The 20,588-nt window shown below is 31.1% G+C and overlaps 1 protein-coding gene across 2 annotated transcripts in view; it reads left to right on the top strand.

Annotated features, from left to right (window-relative positions):
- The window catches only part of LOC118196733 (BTB/POZ domain-containing protein KCTD16-like), an 89,164-nt gene extending 69,513 nt beyond the window's left edge, over positions 1-19,651 (top strand). For both annotated transcript variants that reach the window (XM_035368190.2, XM_035368189.2), the window contains one exon: positions 7,529-19,651. In XM_035368190.2, the coding sequence (XP_035224081.1) occupies positions 7,547-8,326 (780 nt within the window). In that variant the 5' untranslated portion in view covers positions 7,529-7,546 and the 3' untranslated portion in view covers positions 8,327-19,651. The remainder of the gene's footprint in view (positions 1-7,528) is intronic.
- The last annotated feature ends 937 nt before the right edge of the window (positions 19,652-20,588 follow it).

A 20,588-nucleotide genomic window follows, 5' to 3' on the forward strand; every position in this document is an offset into this window, starting at 1 on the left:
TAGGAAGGAACATTTAAATGCAACAGGAAACGAGTTTTTCACCAAAAAGCATAGAATTTACCACATACTTTTTCAAGGCACGAATTCCTTATAAACTACTCCCTATCAACCAAAGATCACGAACGCGATCAACTGCCTACAAATCGATTGACTCTCACTTCACCCTAATTCTTGCTGGAATAGCATGTTAAAAGAAATCAATCCCTTACGCAGCGCATTTCTCCTAACAAGAACAGCCATTTTATCTATAAAAGGAGAAACAAATTTTGCTTTTAAGAGGAACTGCTTCAATGCTTCCCTATTTTTTCTTCCAGTTGCCATATCTTTTCTTTTCGAAGTTTGAATCTTTAATATAATCGTATAGAGAAAGAACTTAAGTATAAATCTGAATAGATCTGAATGAAATCCAGTTTAAATTTAATTTTTATTAGGAATAAAATTTGCCACCATTTACTGTGAAATAAATTGTTATAATTGAAAAAAAAAGTTTTGAAAGAGTATTGATCATTTTTAATAGCTGCTTTTTAAGCGCAAAAGGAATATTTCATCGATTTATTCTTTATTATGCACTTTTATCTTGTCGAAATGTTTCCTTCTTGCTTAATTTAGACATCTTGACACTAAATAAAAATAATTGCTAAATAAACAAAAAGCGAGCTATTGCAAATAATCGTCGACCTAAAAATGCATATGTTAAGTGCGTACGTATTCCTATTGTATTAAATGTACACAGAACCAATGATAGCTTGATAAAATTTATTTTCCAAAATGGTATTTCTCCCGCCTTCTTCGTATGCCTTCGTCGTGTGGTGGTTTCTCTGCTGGGCGCGTATTCCAGAGGTCCGCGGTTCGATTCCCGGCGAAGGCTTTGCAAATTTTTCATTTCACCTGCTTCCAAAAAATACCTATTGTCTCTAGATTGGCGCCCGAACTAAAAGAGTGTTGGATGATGATTCTCCACACCCAGGATTTGGAGACTGGGTCACCTAAAAGCCCCAGTCGCCCTTTAAAAGGGAGAGTATATAAGATATTTCTCCCGCTTTCTTCGTATGCCTTCGTAGTATGGTCGTCTGCCCGCTGGGCGCGTATTTCAGAGGTCCGCGGTTCGATTCCCGGCGAAGGCGTTGCAAATTTTTCATTTCTTCGGTTTCTAAAAAATACCTTATATCTCTACACACTTCACAGTTGTGGAACTTTTCACAAAAGGACTCGTACAGCTCTCTCTACAAATTTTGAATGACAGAACTAGCTATAGTTACACAGGGGTCGGACCAAAATGTCGCCTATTGACCGGCATGTCTGGTGATACTTCGCGATTTCTCCCCAAGTTTGGCGACAAAAATTAGTCACCAAAACAGTCGCCAGCTTGGCCTTACGAGATAACCATTTACCTCAATATTAAATGAACTTGCCCCTGTAAAATTATTTTTCTGGCGAAGCTTCACTCTTTTGATGGCTTTCATGTTACTTTATACATGAGATAACATGTTTTATGCATAATTTCACTAAAATTATTTACATGTATGCAAACTTCATAAAAATAATTTATAAGGTTATGTTTTCTTTTGATTTAACTAAGTAATTAAAATTTTGTGCTTCCTCGTTCTTTTAATTTTTTTAATTCACATCATTTACATTAAGAAGTGTTCACATTAAATGAACGTAGAAAAAGATGCATGGCGTTATTATTAATATCACGTGTATAATACAAAATAATTATGCGGATTAACTTAGAGACCATACGAATATTCAAAACTTTTGGATAATTAGGTGATACTTTTAATAGCCTAATACGTAGTTTCTACTATATAAGAGAGGGAATATTATTTTCTCGTTTTACAATATTTTATTTAAGCACATATTACCTAGTTTTGAGAAACTTGTATAGCGAAGCGCGAAATACACTTTCCTTCTTCAAAATTAAATGAAATTCTTCTTTTGGCACAATCTATTGAACGAAATTTTGTTTCATCTAAAAAAAGGTAAACTTACTTCTCGATATGTAGACCTCCCAAAATAATATTTCCCAATGTTATTGTACTAAGATTAAGCTAATAAATTACATTTATTCACTTAAAACAAAAGCATAACTTATTATGTTCAACTAAATTAAGCTAAGGTGTTAGTTTTTATATTAATGTGAAATAACAAAATTAATAACCTATTGGATATCTTTTTAATTCGTTCAAAAATAATAAGATACCTTCTTAATTAGATACCTTAATCTTCTATTTTCTTCCCTTTACAAAAATTTTAAAGATATGTAAATATATTACAAACACACTAAATATTACAAGGTTAGAGAGAATACGCAATTCGAATAATTAGAGATCCATATATTTAAATTCCGAATAGTTAGGATAGCAGTAGGCGCGTTGATTAAATAAATTACAGTTGCGGCCTTGGCCTTCATCAATTTTATTTCGCAAGTGTAAAAATAATCTTTCTTTATAAAGAGATCTTTATAAAAAAATTTAATTTTAAAATAGTGGCGAATGTTTACAATTGCTTATGACTGTTCTTAACATTTGTATAATCTTATAAACACTTTTCACAGACACTAAAAGGCACTGTTTTAATTTGCATGAATCAGCATTAGTTACGAAAAAATATTCTAATTATAGTCATTTATCTGCGCATTACTTATCTAAATTTTGAGAAGATGTAAATTAATGAGTTTGTTAATTAATAATAAAAAAATTTATTCGCTGTTATTCCGACATGGTCAAAAACACTTTATTGTTTAACTGTAGAACGAATGGCAACAGTGGAGAATACAAGAGGACAGAAACCTTGCGGAATTCTTCCTAGACCGACCTTAGACAAAAGTAAAAGTGAAATAGGATATCTGAATTCTTTTAAGGAAAACCGTGCTAATGCCGCCCACACATATATGTTGTCTTTGATTTCTGTTGAATAAATTATGTGTTTTCTTTTAAAATGAAACTTTCTGACTTACTCAAGAGAAGATATTTGATGCCTACTTGGTATTAGTTTCTCACAAGGGTAACAGAAGTAGCGTATATAACGATATAGAACACAATCTAAAACTTATTAAATATCAAATGCACTTTCATTGTTATTTATTGATATTTTTATTATCTTCTGGTTAGCTACTGGTATTTTTTTGGCACGAATTCTTCAAAGTTTTGTCGTGTACGCAACTTAAGGAAAAGTTATCTTCTAGCTGGAGTCGTACATGGAAACATTGTCCTTCGATTTAATTAAGTTTCAATTTCATTAATTTATGATTTTACGATTAATTTTAAAATTATTGTGTAGTTACTTTCGCAGCTAATATTTGTTGTTGATGAGTAAATAAAGGGAAATAATCTTGATTAAAAAAACCAGTTGTTTAGCAATTTTTTATACTTGACAACCAGTGCTCTTCTGAACTATAACTAAGTTTGCCAAATTTGCATTCTGTAGTTAATCTAGAATTCACAAACTATATTAACCTGATTCGAATGTTCTTTTATCTTGGTGAAATTGGATGTGATTTGAATTAAATAGTGTTTCTTAAACCAGTATAATATGAAATCTTGACAGTTCTATTATATTATTTTATACCATTGTTTTATCACAATGCGAAAAACATACATACATTTATGCAGATTCTTCATTATTTAATTTCTTTAAATATAATACAGGGTATAATATTTGTGTGGCGACAATTTCAAAAGTGATTCAACGCATTTAAGTTTTCAACGCAAAATGCCAAAATGAAATTAATAGCCCTTCTAGGCTAAAGCCCTTTCGGCTTATAATTTAACAGTATAAAAATAAAATTTAACAGTATAAAATAAATATGGACTAACCATATGAAGTCTGGTTAGTCCCTAACTCTGATAAAAGCTCTCAGTTACTCAGGAATTGCTTGTATTTTATTTTCAATTATGTCACATCCGTCTACTGTAATATTTCACTGAATAACTACAATATTTTCTTCCTGAAATTAAGCGTCCCTACTGATTGTTTACATTCTAAGATATTTTCAAAGGGTTATCCATTTAAAATTGTTTATACCATTTAAATTTACTGCCTGCCCACGGTAAGGAAACGTAAATGAAATAAAAATCCAGACATGTTTTCGCAAACCAGTCCTTTTTCGTACCTTTCCAATTCCTTAAAACAGATCTGATTGCCACCATTATTTCATTATTTAAAAAATTTCTTATCGCATAAAAATATTTTTATAATCGTATGGAGGAATAAATTCATGTCAACTATATTTACGAAGTCCAGGAAATATTTACAGGATACGGGCATTTTTCCAGACATATTCTGAAGCGGGACAGTGCATTGAAATGCGAGACTATTCCATAGTTCCATACAATCCGGAAAGTCTGACCACATAATCGTTAAGCACAAACTGTTTATTTTAGATATTAGCGGTATAAGGTGAAACAGCTTTCTTTATTGAACTTCTAAATTCCCTTTGAAGGTATTATACAACACGTGTTAGCAAAGTTTGCTCTTTCAGGTTTAAAATTTTAACTACTTTAAGCAAAATGCTCACGTTATCCTTTTTTTTTTACTTTATGAAAATTTTACTTTATGAGGAACATACGGAAAGTTAGATTTTATTCATAATTACATAGAACTCTCCTTATACATAGAATTGTTTTTATAAAATAAAGACATGTATTAATTAGTGAAAGTTTTATGGTAGTAAGATAGTACTTAAATTCACACTTCTGCAGCAGCAGTATGGAAGAACGCATAATAGTATGAAACGTATAATGCTATCTATCCATACTTAGAAAGAAGAGAACTTCAGCCATCGAGCAGTCGCTATGATTGCTCAATACTGACATTCTGTTAAACTGTCCGTCTATTATTGTAACGGCTGATAGACTTCTTGTTCAGTTAATTTTCAATGCCAGGGAAAAGGAGTGCCGAAAGATGCAGGAAATATGAGTTTATCTAGCATGACGATAAAAAAAATTTTAACACTGTGGAGTAATAAAATAATTATTGACAGGTAACATAAACAATCCACGAAGATACTTGCATAACTAAACGCTTTGGAAATTTACAAAACTTACGACAGAATATACTTCCGTATCCGCTTATCTGTTGTTCAACGCAGCTCGAAAGTAATTCCGAAAATAAAAAAATAAAAGGTTTATGAGCATAATAGAATTTCAGTTATTCGCAGACTAACTAGAAATATAATGCATTCGGATATTCGACATATCAAGAAAATTGAATACATTGCTGTCTGTGAGCCAAATAGTATGTATTTACTATGGGAGCCATTTGACTTTTTGGGGGTATGAAATCTGAAAAATGTAACTGTATCCTTCCAGGAATCAAACCGAATCTTCTAGTTGGTAGTTGGATGTGTTAATCGCTTCACCACAAGAATTTCTTATGATAGAATCACTAATCTTTTCTTTAATCCTCTGTATCCCACCGCTCTTTAAAGGAAAGCAACTAGAAGGAAGAAGTCAGCCAAATCAACCTAGCGATGAGCTATCGACTACCAGTTTACCATATTTTGGTTCGGGTAGCCATTTTATTCAGTCTTTTTAAAGTGTGTGATGTGTCTGCGTGAGCAAAAGCATTAAAAGCACAACCATACCCTCGTCGCGAGCTGAACCCGAGACTTTTTAAATGCTAGTTGGATATGCTGTTCCTTTTATTTTCTCCGAAGTGCTTGTAAGAGGCGAGAGCCAGTTTGTCTTCTTGAAGCAGAAATCTTTAAACATCAGCCTAGTTTCAATAAGGGAATTCAACCCTCCACTTCCGTTTTGTATCTAGATAGCCTGTTATAATATTCACGAACACTTGGAAGGGACATCTCTAACTCTTTATAACTGTAATGCAAGTGAAAATATTTTATTTATTAATTTTTTTTTATTTGTAACTCTTTTATTTATTTATTTATTTATTTTTTGCAACGAAGATATACAAACTTACATTTTATTTAACGAAATGATGCATTTTAATGATTTTCCATTTTTATTGAACGGAAATAAAAAAGATAAAATATTTTTATTTCCGTTAAATAAAATGCAAAATCATTTCTTCCTTCAAAGCTGAATAACGCGGTTTCATTTCAATTTCCTGAGCACTTTATATCTTTTACAATAAAAAATACATTCCTCAAATATTTATCAAAAAATCCCGAAGTATGCCAAAAGCTAACAGAAAGTTATTGACTTCGGACATACAACATATATTAAAATATAAATTCTTTGTTTCAAATGAATTGTTATAAATAAAGTTTTTTATATTGACATACAGGTAGTCTCCGAGACGACTGCTGTGGAGTATACAGATTCTTCATTATTTAATGCTAAAGATTATATATATCATAAAAGCTAAACAAAACTAGTTATTTTAATTTTTATTTAATGTTTAAACATTTGAATGAAATATATTTTTGCAAAAAAAATAGTAAAATAGTAAAAAAATAGTAAAACAAAGCTGCTTGAATAACACTTTCTTATACAGTTTGAGATTGCTAATAATGACTTCTTACAGACTTTGTGTGGACTAAATTTCCTATAATGAGTCTTCCTAATCATGATCACACACCCAGAGCACGATCAATGAATGAAACTGAAACTTAGTTCAAATTTCCTAGCTAATATCTTCTTACACTCTGATTTACTTTTAACTTGAAACTGTTAGGTCTCAAAATCTAAGTGAACTTTTTTTTTTTTAAGTTTTTGTTGATGAGAACTGACATTGCATTTCTTAACGAGTTAGCTCTCGTTTTTATTAAAATTACTGCAAAAATGTAAATATTACCATTTATTAAAAATTTGACGTCATGTTTAAAATTATCTTAAAACAAAATAGTATTTTTTTAAATTAAACTGTCATTCAAAATAAGTGCTTTTAAGATTTTACTAGAAACTCTCGACTTTTGCATAATGAATCTAAATTCAACAACTACTTTTTTCTTTGCATATTTTAATATTATTACCAAATAAAAAAAATGCGTACTGCAAAAACATAACGTTGTTCGTGTTAAGCTAGAAATGGTATTTTTTCACTTATTTCGGCTATCGAATTTGCGCAAAATGGAGTTTTCTGTATTCCATTTTTGTTTATATTTTGAGCTATGTAAAGCAACAAAAATACTGAAAATGCATAAATAAATTAACAGATGACTATATTTTAAACTCTCTTAAGTGAAGTGTAAATGATCTAATGTATCAGATATAAAAATTTTGTTAATGAAAATTTCACCTATTTCTGAAGGATATGTTTACCACAGATATGTTTGCAACTGGAACAAATGCAATGTCAAAAATAAGTATAAAGGTGTATAACTGATTTGCAAATACCTCTCAATCTGGATTGATAAACGTTTAAAAAATGATTTTTTACGTATAAAGATTCGTTGTCCTTTATGAATTTAAGCAATGTTTCCTATTTTCTTATTATGCGGCAATTTAGTTTTAAAAAGATGGAAGGTAGCACAATGTACAAAGATTTACTTAATAATATTTTTAAATATTTTATAAGCGTTCAAAATTTGTAATTAGCTTTTTCTGTTCCTTTCTTACAGACTTGCGTTTGGCGGAGCATGGAATCCGAAGGCAGCGACGATTTCCCATCCGTGGTCGAGTTGAATGTCGGAGGTGTTCTCTACACGACTTCTCTGAGCACCTTGACAAAGGACACCAAATCCCTGCTTGGTCAAATCTTTACCGGTAAGGAAAGCATTGGCAAGGATTCAAAAGGCCGATACTTCGTTGACCGAGATGGTGTTCTCTTTCGATACATTCTAGATTTCCTTCGGAATCAGAAGCTTGTACTACCAGAAAATTTCCATGAGCGAGAACGCCTGAAAAACGAGGCGGAATACTTCAATATGGTTGATATGATATCTTGTGTGGACTCTTTGACTTCCAATAAACAAGTCATTTCTCCAATCCCCAGGATGTCTTCCGTGACCACTCCCACTTCTCCAGGAGGGATGCGCGGACAGCCTGGTTACTTGACCGTCGGTTACCGGGGATCCTTTGCCTTTGGACGTGACGGATTGGCTGATGTCAAATTCAGGAAACTGACCAGGATACTCGTTTGTGGACGCGTTACATTATGTCGAGAGGTGTTTGGAGACACTTTGAATGAATCAAGGGATCCAGACAGAGTTAACGAAAACAGGTACACTGCTCGATTCTTCCTCAAGCACAACTTTTTGGAACAAGCATTTGATAATCTCCAAGAAGCTGGATTCCACTGCGTGGCTGCCGCTGGATCCGGAACATCTGGAAGTGGTAATGAGCCTCTGAAACCCGGAATCGATTTCGAAGAGAACAGATGGAATCATTACAATGAATTTGTTTTCGTTAGGCCCTAATGTGAGTCAAAAAGAATTTTCAACGAGACATAATGGTGAATAAGCTCTTTCGTGAATTCAAAATTTTTTATAATTATTCAAATGGCGAATGAATTCCTACTGAAAATTAGGAGATAGTTAATGAATAACGTTAAATTAAATGCATTTTCCACATGCTCGCTTTGAAAATATTTCTTTTTAAGCCATTCAATGGGCACTTATTGTCTTGCATGAAGGTTACAGAAAGCTTTACTGACCTGATGCTAGTAAGACAGGAAACGCTATATTATATATAATGAAGATTTCTTTAAATATAAATTATTGCACACAAATTAAATTTTTTAAGTAAATTGTTACAGCAGACTGAGGATTTCCTAACAAATTTCACCTAATGCCATAGATGAATGGCATTTTAAAAGCATTTCTGGTTTTTTTTCCTAGTAGGGAAAAGATAAGTACTTGATCATTACAATGATGGAAGTGATAATGATGGACGAAACTTAAATTCAAAATATTTTGTTATTTAATGGCTAGAATTTAAAAACAAAAAAGACAATACTTGCTGTATGAGATTTTGGGGGTGGGAGGAGAGGGACTAATGGTCAATGAAAGATATCCAAAGATGAGAGTTTACATATCTCTTAAACAATTAATACAATTAATACAATTAATACCCATTAAGTTATCAAAATATTGAATGAGAAAGGGAAATATTACTAAATTGGTTCACTTATTCCCAATTCTCTCTTCTCGTCTGCTGGATAATTTTCGCTTCGCTTTCAGATATGAGCACATTTGATTTATATATTTATTTATCATTCTTTCAGAATTACAAGTGATGTTTGCTTTGGGTGATTGCACGATGGGAGAACCTGACAGTAAAATAATGGATAACGCTGAAACTGTCGTAACTTAATTAATTTGGTATTCTACCAAATATCGAAGAGAAATAGGTTTGTATTGCTGTCCAAGAAACCTGCTAAACGATAATAAATAAAACAATTATATATTCATGGATACAAGTGTGAGGATTTGTGGCTTTGTCTTGAAGGAATTGGGAAGAGGAATAAGATGGAAAAAATTTTAAATAATTCTAAATAAACAGGAAACTATTTTTAATCTAATAGCAAGACTTCTGGCCGTGATGCAAGTATTAAACTCATATTTTATATCCGAATTTCGGGTCCAATTTTATAACTGAATTATAAATTTGAGCTGTTGATTGCATCAGAAATATTTAATAATCGTAGTTCACTTATCTCGTAAGATTGAATAAAAGTTTTCATAACGTTTACTTCATTTTTAAAATACAAGGAATGATGGTTAATTACGTTTCAATTAGATTATTGCTAAGAACAGCTCTTACTGATGTCGGTTGAAATAGTAATTTTGTGTGTTTTGAAAACTCTTAAAACTGATAGAAACGCTATGTATATTAAGAGCTATGATAGTTATAGCTAAATATAAAGAAATTTTTAATTTATTAAAAATATATATTAACTGTTGCTATGCTGATGAACTTTATAAATTGTGCACCAAGCTTTCACTAACTTTGTTATGCAAAAAATAGCATCTAGTCTAGGCTTAAATTTGCAGATGTGCATTTGCGATACTCTCGCACATTTTAGAACTCAACGATGTCTTTCACGTATTTTGTGCTTTATCCTCTAACATGAAATATTTTTGTAAAAGTGCTTAAATATCTTACTTTGCAGACAGAGATATATTATCCAATTTACTTTCATGAAGTGGATGTGATTTATATCGCGACAATTTTTGTTTATCATATCATCTCCACATTCCAGTTCCAGTGTATTTTCTGTGATTCTGAAAAGAAAAATATTTTTACACAAACAAAAATTTTATCTTTCGGGATACACATGAGCTTATCTTTCAAATTTCATATCGTGAAACTTATAGTTTAATATCGATGAATACACGTAGAATGTCTCTAATTTTAAAAAAAGCTGCTCTTCCGAGCTAATGATATTCTTTCCAAATCTTTTAAGATGTGCTTGGTATGCTTTTATGTATAGTTAATGTATAATCAATTTTTTTGATTGTTACTAAACACTGAGAAATATCTATTCTACAAATTCTGATTTAAGCAGCTTTATATGTGTTTTCTTTAAACTGTCTTGAAACGCACAAGACGTAAGAAGGTCATTCTTTTCCTGGAACGATAGATAAAGTTAAATAAGGTTGGGCTATCTGCACACGGGAAAGCACACGAAACCTATCTGACTAAGAGGACGGATAGCTTTTGTGGAGGATTTTCTTTAGGAAAATGGTTCGAATTTACATTACGCATGGAGGAAACCGCGAAATTAACCATGCTACCAGCTTATTTACCTGGATTCGCACCTAGGGCGCACACCCAGCTTTCAGTGGTCTTTAACACTGGCCACTGGTTGGGGCCTTGAAGAAAGAGAAACAGAAAGCAAATTATCCAGTTAGCATTTGCTTATTTATGCTTCGATATAACAGTTCTGAAAATAAGAATTATTTGTGGAATAATTTTTTCCAACATTCTTTTGAAAGGAGACATTCATAGAATAGACATAATTCCCCTCAGTTTCAATATGTAGATTTACTAAATATTACAACTACTAAATATACTTTCCGTAACAGTAAGATCAGTCTGACAACAAAGATGATAATTCATTTCTGGCGTAAGTAAAAAAAATATCTTACATGAACTCCTTTGATTTAAATAAAAAATAATAACAGCACTAACTTTCTTGGCATAAATCAATACATTTAGTTGACCTTAAAAATAAAAGTCAAATATTCCAACAGTAGTGAAAAGTCCAAGAGTAGTGAAAAGAGGGGTACCGTTCTACACTCTTCTGATGGAGTAATTGCATAGTAAAAAGGTTAATAACCAATTTCTGATAAATCTATATAGACTGAAATTAGTTTGAATCACGTATTACAATGTGATAATTAAGTAATTTTAAAGTTCTTTGTGATTTTGAGAAATTAACATAACAGAGCTATTTCTAAGCTCTTTCTTAGTTCTTTCCATTTTGAATTAGGAATCTTTGATCACCAAAACACAGATGAACTGAAAGCTTTTAAAATGTTTAAGATTTTAATAAATTCAATTGCTTTATATATATGATACATAAAGTGAAAAATTAAGCTGTACCACACTGAAGAACCATTATATTATGACCACCTTTCGTTCTTAAAACTGCCAACAACCAGCGAAGCATTGACTCAGGAAAGTGCTGATAGGTAGCCTGAGGTATCTGGTACCAGGCACTCCCTAACTGGTCCTACAATTCCCGCACACTGCGAGGTGGTAGTGTCGCAGCGCAAATTCGCTTTTCTACGTAGAACCATAATATTGGATTAGATTCATGTCAGGTGAATTCGGAAGACAAGACATGACTTGAAATTCGCCAGAATGCTTTACGCACCACTTCCTGACAACTAGGCCCTTATGACAGGTGTATTGTCTTGTTAGTAGACGTCATAGCCTGCTGGGAACACTGTTGCCATTAAGGGGTGCACCTGGTCTGCAATGATGTTCACATAGAGCACAGGTGTTAACGCTCACATAGTGCACAGCCGTTCCCTTGTAGAGTTCTTCCCTTTGTAATTCTAAGTTAATGTTGGAAGTGAAGACTCTTTTAAGAACTGATAAGCGAATAGTCGCTCAAGTTCGGGTGACAAGAAACAACAAGATAGAAGGTAACTAACCCTTTATTATTCCAATAAGATTTAACAAAACTCCGCCTGGGAGTGTACAAACAAAGCCCTCACTTGGGCTTGAACTTAAGAGACTAAGAATTAAACTAAAACTAAGATTAACTAAAGAAATATAGTCGAAGCTATCAAGATTCAAATCGAGTTGGCCCCTTAACTTCTTTGATTACGAAGCTTAGCAAGGTACGGCCGAGCGTAATAACAGCTTTGAGAGAGAGAGTGGCCAAAAAGGCAGACGCGCGTAAATCAGAAACTCTGATTCTCTCTGACTCTGTAAGTAACTTCGTGGTTTAAATACCGCTCCTCCTCATTAAATATTCAGCAAGATTCCAAAACTACGTTCTGGCCAGAAGTAGTAAGTTGAAGTTAAGAATCTGACAGGAAAGGAACTTTAACTTAAAATTTAACTGTTAATAAAATTAGCATAATCCTTGCACCCTCTATGAGAATGATGGGTCTTAATGTGCCCCATGAAAACATAGTCCCTACCATAATACTGCTATTACCGCCTTGTCTCCAGCCAACTGTACAGCATGTGCTAAGATTTCCTTTGAGAATCGGCGTATTTGCACTGGTCTGCTAACGTGATTGACCAGAAACCATGATTTGTCGAACCAGGTAACTTTCTTCCATCCTTTTATGGTTCAATTTCCACATTCCTAGGCCCATTGTAGGTGCTGCTGGCGATGACATGATGTCAGCACAGGGCAGTAACACTCTGCGTATGCTGCACTGCGGGTGGAGACACAATATCTGGTTTACCACTGCTGTAACTGCTGGTGATTTCGACCTTTACAGCCCTCCAGTCATAGCAAGCAATGCATAACAGTATCTGCATTCCTCTGGAATGAATGTGACGTGGCCGACCGACAAACTGCTGATCTGCGACTTTCGTTTCAACATCCATGCACCACTTTCAATAAGTACTCACAATGGCTGCCTGTAAGCAGTCCACCAAATGCGTCGTTTTTTAAATTCACCAAGCCATAAAAATTCGACCTTTTTTAGGCACCAAGCCATAAAATTTCGACCTTTATTAAAATTTGATAAGTCAGCTGCTTTTTCTCCATAATGGCGCATTGTACCTTGTATATAAACTGTACACAGGCGCTTTATGTACTCCAGCATTAGCAATGAGTGTTGCGTAGTTTTTTTCTCCTGGTTAGCTCATTGCTCTAGGGAAGGGCTGGTCATAATGTAATGGATCTTTGGTATATATCGGCATTATGAGACGAATACTTTCTTGAACGATGCTGAATGGTAATTTGTAGCCAGATTATCTCTTTAAAATATTTGATCTCTAGCTCCCAACTAAACTTCGGTACAGGCATTCCATACAAAACGCGGATTTCCTTTAAAGGCTTCATTTAAAGGTGATTAAAGAATTGGAAAAATTCCATATAAATATAAAGCTCTAGGCTAAATTGTTCTATAACAGAGTTAAACTATTTAACATATTTCAATACTTTAAGTGGTAAATTTTATTCTTTTTGGGTTTTATTTTATGTGTAATTTGAAACTTTTTAGTATATAGATTTTGAACCTTTTTTTAAAGAAATTTTAAGAAACAAATTGGTGTTTTCCAATAATTTAAATATACTTGATGAAAGTGAAAACGCACCTGTGAAAGGTCATTTTATTTAATTTAAAAACTATTAATTTTGGATGACCTTAAAGAGCAGCTGTAACAAACGTAAAATTTTGTCATTCTTTGTATTTTGGAACATACAGAAAAAAGAAAAGGAAAATCATGAGTTTTCTCGCTGTATGTTATTTATGTTTTTGTAAGTTTGCATTGCATGGATTGATGAGAGCTCCATAAAAATAATAAACATTTATAGCCTGATGCTTCAGATTTCAGCTTAACATAATCAAAGATTATCCCTCAGACAAGTCCCTCAGAAATATCTAAATAAAATTTTCTACGAATGTAGCAAAAATCTACACATCTACGCTCAAATTCAGTCATTAGAGCCTAACTCCCTTACTTCTCAGTTTTTTAGTGACCAAATCGACCAAAACCCCACATAAGATGAGTTTGGGTGTTTTATTTTATTTTTTAAATATCTGTCATTAATCTAAATTAATTTATTAATTTTGCATTTATCTCTTTACATTTTACTTAATTTATTAATTTTTATACATAATACATCATTAGCGTAGCTATGAATAGGCAGAAAGAGACATCTATGCCAGGACACAGCATATAGGGGGCACCAAATTAATGTTTCAAAATTTTAGAACGAAATGTTTTCGTTCTTGGCAAATAGGAGTGAGAGCGAAATCTTCATTTATCCTTGGGCGCTGAAAATCTTAGCTAAGGCTATGATACATATTTTTCCCTCTTTACTGTGGTCCGTCATAGGGCTTAATAGCACTTCCAGTTTTAGAACTTAAACCCTAATATATATAAAGAAATATTCCTCTTTTTACGAAACCTTTTTTGTGGAATACAAATCAGCATCAAATCTTACGGACTAGAAAGATTACTTTGAAAATTCAAGAATAACTCAGTGAAGTTTGTTAATTTCCTGCAATATCTGCTAGAAACACCTCATAAATCATACAAAATATAAAGGACGAACTTCATTTATAAAACGAGCAAAAGAATATTAGTTTGCAAACGTATCTAGCGATACCAATCCCGATATGTTTTGTGTAAATCTATTGGGTTATTATTTACAAGCATGTTTACACGATACCACCGAGTTCAGTGCAATTTATTCCCTTTCTGGGTTGTTTCCTTTAATTCTGCAGTTTCATATATAACACGACATATTTAGGAACCCAACCATCGTGTCTTATATATCATGTTACACATGTATATAAAGCGCAAAAATATCATTTTTAAAGCTATAAGCAAATATTTCTTCAAGATTACTGCAGACATAGCTTATTCTCCCTAACTATAAACATGTCTAGGATGCGTGACAGAGTTTATAGACTGTGAAGAAAGAATACCGAGAAAGATATCTTTGTCTTCCGTTTTTTTCCTATGCATTCTTCATTTCTTTGTTGATTTTTAATCCACGAGTATTTTTTATAATTTTATTTTTCCATGAAACATATCGGTAATCTGAAGCAAAAGCTCTTTAATTGATCATTATATTACGAACGTAGCTCGAAATTATTTTTCGTGTTAAAATCATGTATTACATTATGCTTTTTATACTCCGGAGTTATTTTCACAATGCAAATAAAAATTTACTGAGGAGCAATTAGAAATACAAAGCATAATATTTTTATGTGATGACTCTAGAAGTGGATTCTGTTTTGTAAAACGTGTACACTTAAATAATTCTTAAGCTATGTGCTTGATTTCGGGATTAATCCCGAAATCAAGCACAAAGTTTAGATTATCTCGAAACATATTTGCTGTTTGCGTTTCAAAGGGAAAGCAGGATTTGAATTTCAGCACCTCATTAATGCAGCGTGATGCGTTTTGACCATGCTTTCCACATAACTGTAAATAATGGCTTCTGATGTCGAATTATTTTAAGTTGAAGCTTCATGTTGATGTTAAATTGTTGAATGTTTACATTATACCCGTTTAATGTATATAATGAAAGTTTCATGTTAACTTGTTAAATGGACTTAAATTATGTCTGATGAAATTACTAAATTGCTTTAGCATTTCTTGATAATTAATCGAATTTTTGCATTGGCGAATCAGACCTTTTATATTTAGCTGTTTGTTAATGTCTCAGTGATTTAAACGACTAAGTAGTGACCTTTAAGAGATAAAATTCATATTGATTAAATGTGCGTGCTGTGATGTGTGTAAATTCCTTGCTTAATAATGCACCTATTTATTGTATTTGCATTTTGTAAATTAATATTTGATCTGTTTATTTGTCTTTGTTTATTTTTAATGTATGTATTTCGTTAAATGTAACTTGAATTCAGAAACAAGAATTTATGTTGATTTATCTAAATGTGATTTATGGCACTTTCTGAATTTATTTTAGTATAAATATTGGTAACTAATCGAATTGCCAATATCTGTATTAAATTATTTTCTTCCATTTACATTGTTATTTGCTTAGAATTTAATTTTCTTAGATTAAATTAATACTAATACTTTGAATACCAAGAACATTCCAAGCGTGATTCCCACCGGTGTCACGTTTGAAATTAAAAGTGACAAAGAGTGCCACAAGTTTTTCTAAATATGTAACAAAAAAGGGTTTAACTTAGAAGTTTCCGTATATGTGTAACGTTCTTCAATAAAATTGTTCAGAAAAGTGTTATTTACTACACTGATACAATTCCCTTCAAATATTTCGCCTTTTAACAGACGAAACGATTAACAAACAATAATTTTACAAAACTGAGTTTTATAATTCTCCTTCAATATACAATAAATATAATATATAATAAATGCGCATAAGGAAACTGTTCCAAGTTGAATCCACCCACAAATGTATGACTAAGCGCTTGTAGATAATTAAGAAACTTGTGGCCATTAATGTATTAAGCTATAATAGCATATAACAAAATGAAACTAAGATTTAAATGCAGCCATTATTTACTAAGATTTAAATGGAAACTAAATATTTGAGTCTTTAATATATTTAATATAATGCATGATTACTGCTGTTAAAGAGTGATTTCCTTTTCAGTAAACTTGTTTCAGTGACTGGTAACCTGAAAATACTAATATCTGCTTTATTAAGTATTCGGAATTTAAGTGTTCTGAAATTATTAATTTGTGAACATAAATGCCTTATGTTTAATACAATTAGTTTTCATTTAAAGCTTATAAATTATTATTTTTTTACATTGCAAGAATTTCACTTTTGTCCACAATTCTTCATATCTATTCTTTGCCTTTTGTGTTATTGCTATCAGGTTTATCAATCATTTCAATGGTTTATCAAACATTCTATCTATACTCTCTTTAAAATGAGGAGTATACTATACACGAAGACATCATCTATATCAAATCTATCTGAATCATAGACTTATAAGAAACTAAGCATAAGAAATAAAATCATATCTCTTTGCTCAAGGAACATTAATTAGCTTATAATATTTACATTCCATTCAATCACTGCGTTATCTTCCACACTTTAATGGAAGCAACAATCATACTTAAACAATCATTCTAAGTTTTTCCGTATGATTCCGTTTTCAGAATTCAAAATCTACAGCGTTAGATAATATTCAGGGCAAATCTTTTCCAACTCAAATAACAGGAGGTTCATAACACAGTAAATCAATAATTTTTACAATACATATTTTCTTTTATAAACATTTATTTTTAAACCATATTTAGGATGTAGAATATGTTCGGTTTGCAAACATTCCTCATAACTATATACAACAGAATATATCTAAGTTCATACAACAGAACACTTTCTTTAAATCAATAGTAAGGTAAATTTATACTATTGCGTCGACATTGTTTCCAATAATATGAGCCTCCTCCTTTCAAAGCCTCTTTACAATAGCCTGGAAACACAAAAATCCTTGATAAAGTTACCTAGAGGTTTTACAAGACTATATGTTATATAATTAATTAGCTTTCTTTTAGTTTCTTTCTCTAATTATCTTTGACTCCAAGGTACTATTTCAGCAACAGACTAAGTTTTGGTTTCAGGTCCATTTTTCACAAGTGTGCGTTTGCTCATTGCATACAAGACTACTGCCATCAAAAGCCGTTTTGCAAAATTTCCTCTGCTTGTCGAAATCAAAACCCTTTCGAGAGCCTTTCTATTTCCTTTGTTCGCAAAAAAATATTTTTATCCTATTGATAAATAAGTTCATGCTCCATGTAGTGTAAGTATATTTTTCCTTTTTTCGCTATTCAAAAGTTTTTTGTATGGATGTCTTTGGGTCGCAATATTCCTCTTTAGAACTATTTGGAGACCTTTTTAAGTATTGTTCAAATTACGTATATCCTTTCAATGGGTTTTAGGTTACATTTTTCTTAAATTTCATAGATCTGATTACATTGCTTCTAAATAGATTACAGAACATACCCCCTCATTTAGATATCATGATATTTTTGCCTTTGTTTTTTAATTTTAAAATATAAATATTCTTCTTTGAAAAACCATTCCTTGGACCACTTGTCAATTTTTGGTCACGGTTTTTATTTAAATATTAAAGTAAATAAACTAATCAGTCTAATATTTGTTTAAAAAAGTATCAAAAATAAATTAGCTTGATATTAAGGAAAAGAAGGAGTCTGCAATTAAATTTTCAATTACATTTTAACTTTTTGTATTTCAAATAGTTTTCTATCAGAACGCGGACAAACAGAACATACATATAGTAGTTCATGAATATAATTTTTGAAAACTGTAGATATCTATGGAATTATACCCACAAAAGATGTGACTCTGTGATACAATAAAAGAAATATATGTTATCTGTAAAACTGTAAATAAATATCATTAAAGCTGTAGTGTAGTAATCGAAATGTTAACAAAAGTAAAGCTAGTTTACTATTGTGTATTGAATTTAAATATGCGTCCTAATTCACTTGTTCTGTTTCAAAAATTAAAAGAAAATCCTATCCAAACAAATATGCATTTTGCTTTCAATCTGTGAAATATATTCCCGCTTTGCAAAGAGTAAATTTCAAAAAGAATTATAAGTAATGTTTTGATTTACAATGAAATGTTAGTCAAACTGTTGAGTAGTACTTAATGTATAATTTTCATTTTATTATTATTCATGAAATATATACCACTTCAGTTTGATAATTTTTTATATTTTATTAGGTACTTACGTAGAATGCCTCAATTAGTTTGCTTATTAGCGTTTTAAGCACTGAAATTATACTTTGTAACTTAACTTATTCTCACTTAAAATATTGTCTGTTAATCTGAAGTTACGTATTACTGTTAATTAAAATAATAAATAATGGCATATAGTCTAACAACATCTATACCATATCTACTTGCAATAAAGCACAAATATATAGAATTACTTAAAAAAATTTGTAGATGAGTTATTAGCGAAGAAATAAGTATTTTCATCTCACTTTAAATGCACAGCTACTGTGAGTTCTGTACACTTAGGATCACTCACATTTTTGAATAAATTTGCAGTAATATTCTTACAGAAAGTCTTTATTTATTTTTCATACAATTGATTTAGTTAGAACAAAATAAAGTTTCATTTCATTTAGCATATAAGAAGTTGTCGTTCTTTACAGACAGTATGTAAATTTGCTATACTTTGTTCTTGTTTGTAACCGTTTGAAAATAATACAAGTAGTGTAATTAGCAATAAATATTAATAAAATTTTATAACTGGCTGTGAAAATAAAAACTGTATACGTTTTAATTAATTTATTATGTATTAACTTGTAAATAGTTACCCTTTTTCCTTATCATTTGTTTCAAATTTGTAACGTTTATTTAAATTTCTTTAATTAGTTGTCGTTGTTTGTAATATTTATGTTCGTATGTAAGCTGGTGATATATTTCTAAATTTCTGCACTTGTCTCAATTCAGAACATTATGTTCAATGGTGGTGGTTCCGAAACAATGTGGAATATTCAGTGCAAATGCTGATTCCTAAAATACAGTGAAATTGGAATGAGAAGTAACATGATTTATTGGATATTTAATTTCCAAATGGTAATATGTTTCAATAAATAATGTTGTTTAACAACAATGAGTTTTCGTTTAATTAATTTGGAGATAATATTTTCGAAACATAATCACATATCACAAAATTCTAATTTACCATTGCTTAACGTGATAATATATTAAATTACCGTTTTATTAGTAAATTATAATATTATTAATAAAACGGTCGGTAAATATAAAATTCATATTTATTTTTAAGTCATGATTAAACATTTTTACCTCAGAAATACTAAATTTAATTAACATGTAATTTTGTTTAATTACTGCATTTCGTCATAATATAAGTAATGGTTACTACTACATACGGAAAAAAATTAAGTTGAATAAATTTTAATAATTGCTTTTTACACTGAAAAATTATTATAAATAAGGCAAATGATGGCGAAATGCAAAGCCTAGTTTTTTTCTGATATGCCAATGTTGGTGAAAGGAAAAAAAATTAAGTAAAATAAAATATTAAGAAAATCTTATGCATTCAATGTTTTGTTTTGGGGAAATTAAGTTACTTTTTTATTTTTTTTACTTTTTTTATCAAAAATATATCAATAAATTAACAAAACAAAACATCTTATTGCCAATGTTTTTTGGATTACAATAAACAACTAAAAAATATGTAGTTCGCAGTTAATTCAAACACGCAATTCCACATTAAGTATGTTTAAATAATTACCTAAACCTTAGAACGACGAAGCTCACTTGTTCTCAACAATTAAATTTGAGAATTAAATATAGCTTACCGCGGAACAAGAATTTAAATCTTACAGAACCTTTGTGACTTCAGTTGAGTTTCTGAAACTTTTAGCACACAGAAAAATAATTTAAGACAACCAAGAACTCGAAGCAACTTTTCCACTTCTGTCATGTCAAACAATTAACCTATAGATTAGACTGTTTGTTTAAAAGTACAAAAAATATATATATTTCCATACATAACTGTCGTAGTGGATGAATGTAAATGAATA

The sequence above is a fragment of the Stegodyphus dumicola genome, chromosome 6 (genome assembly GCF_044657685.1).
Source record: "Stegodyphus dumicola isolate Sdum_Otavi_A_Nest chromosome 6, ASM4465768v1".
Taxonomy (NCBI): Eukaryota; Metazoa; Arthropoda; class Arachnida; order Araneae; family Eresidae; genus Stegodyphus; species Stegodyphus dumicola.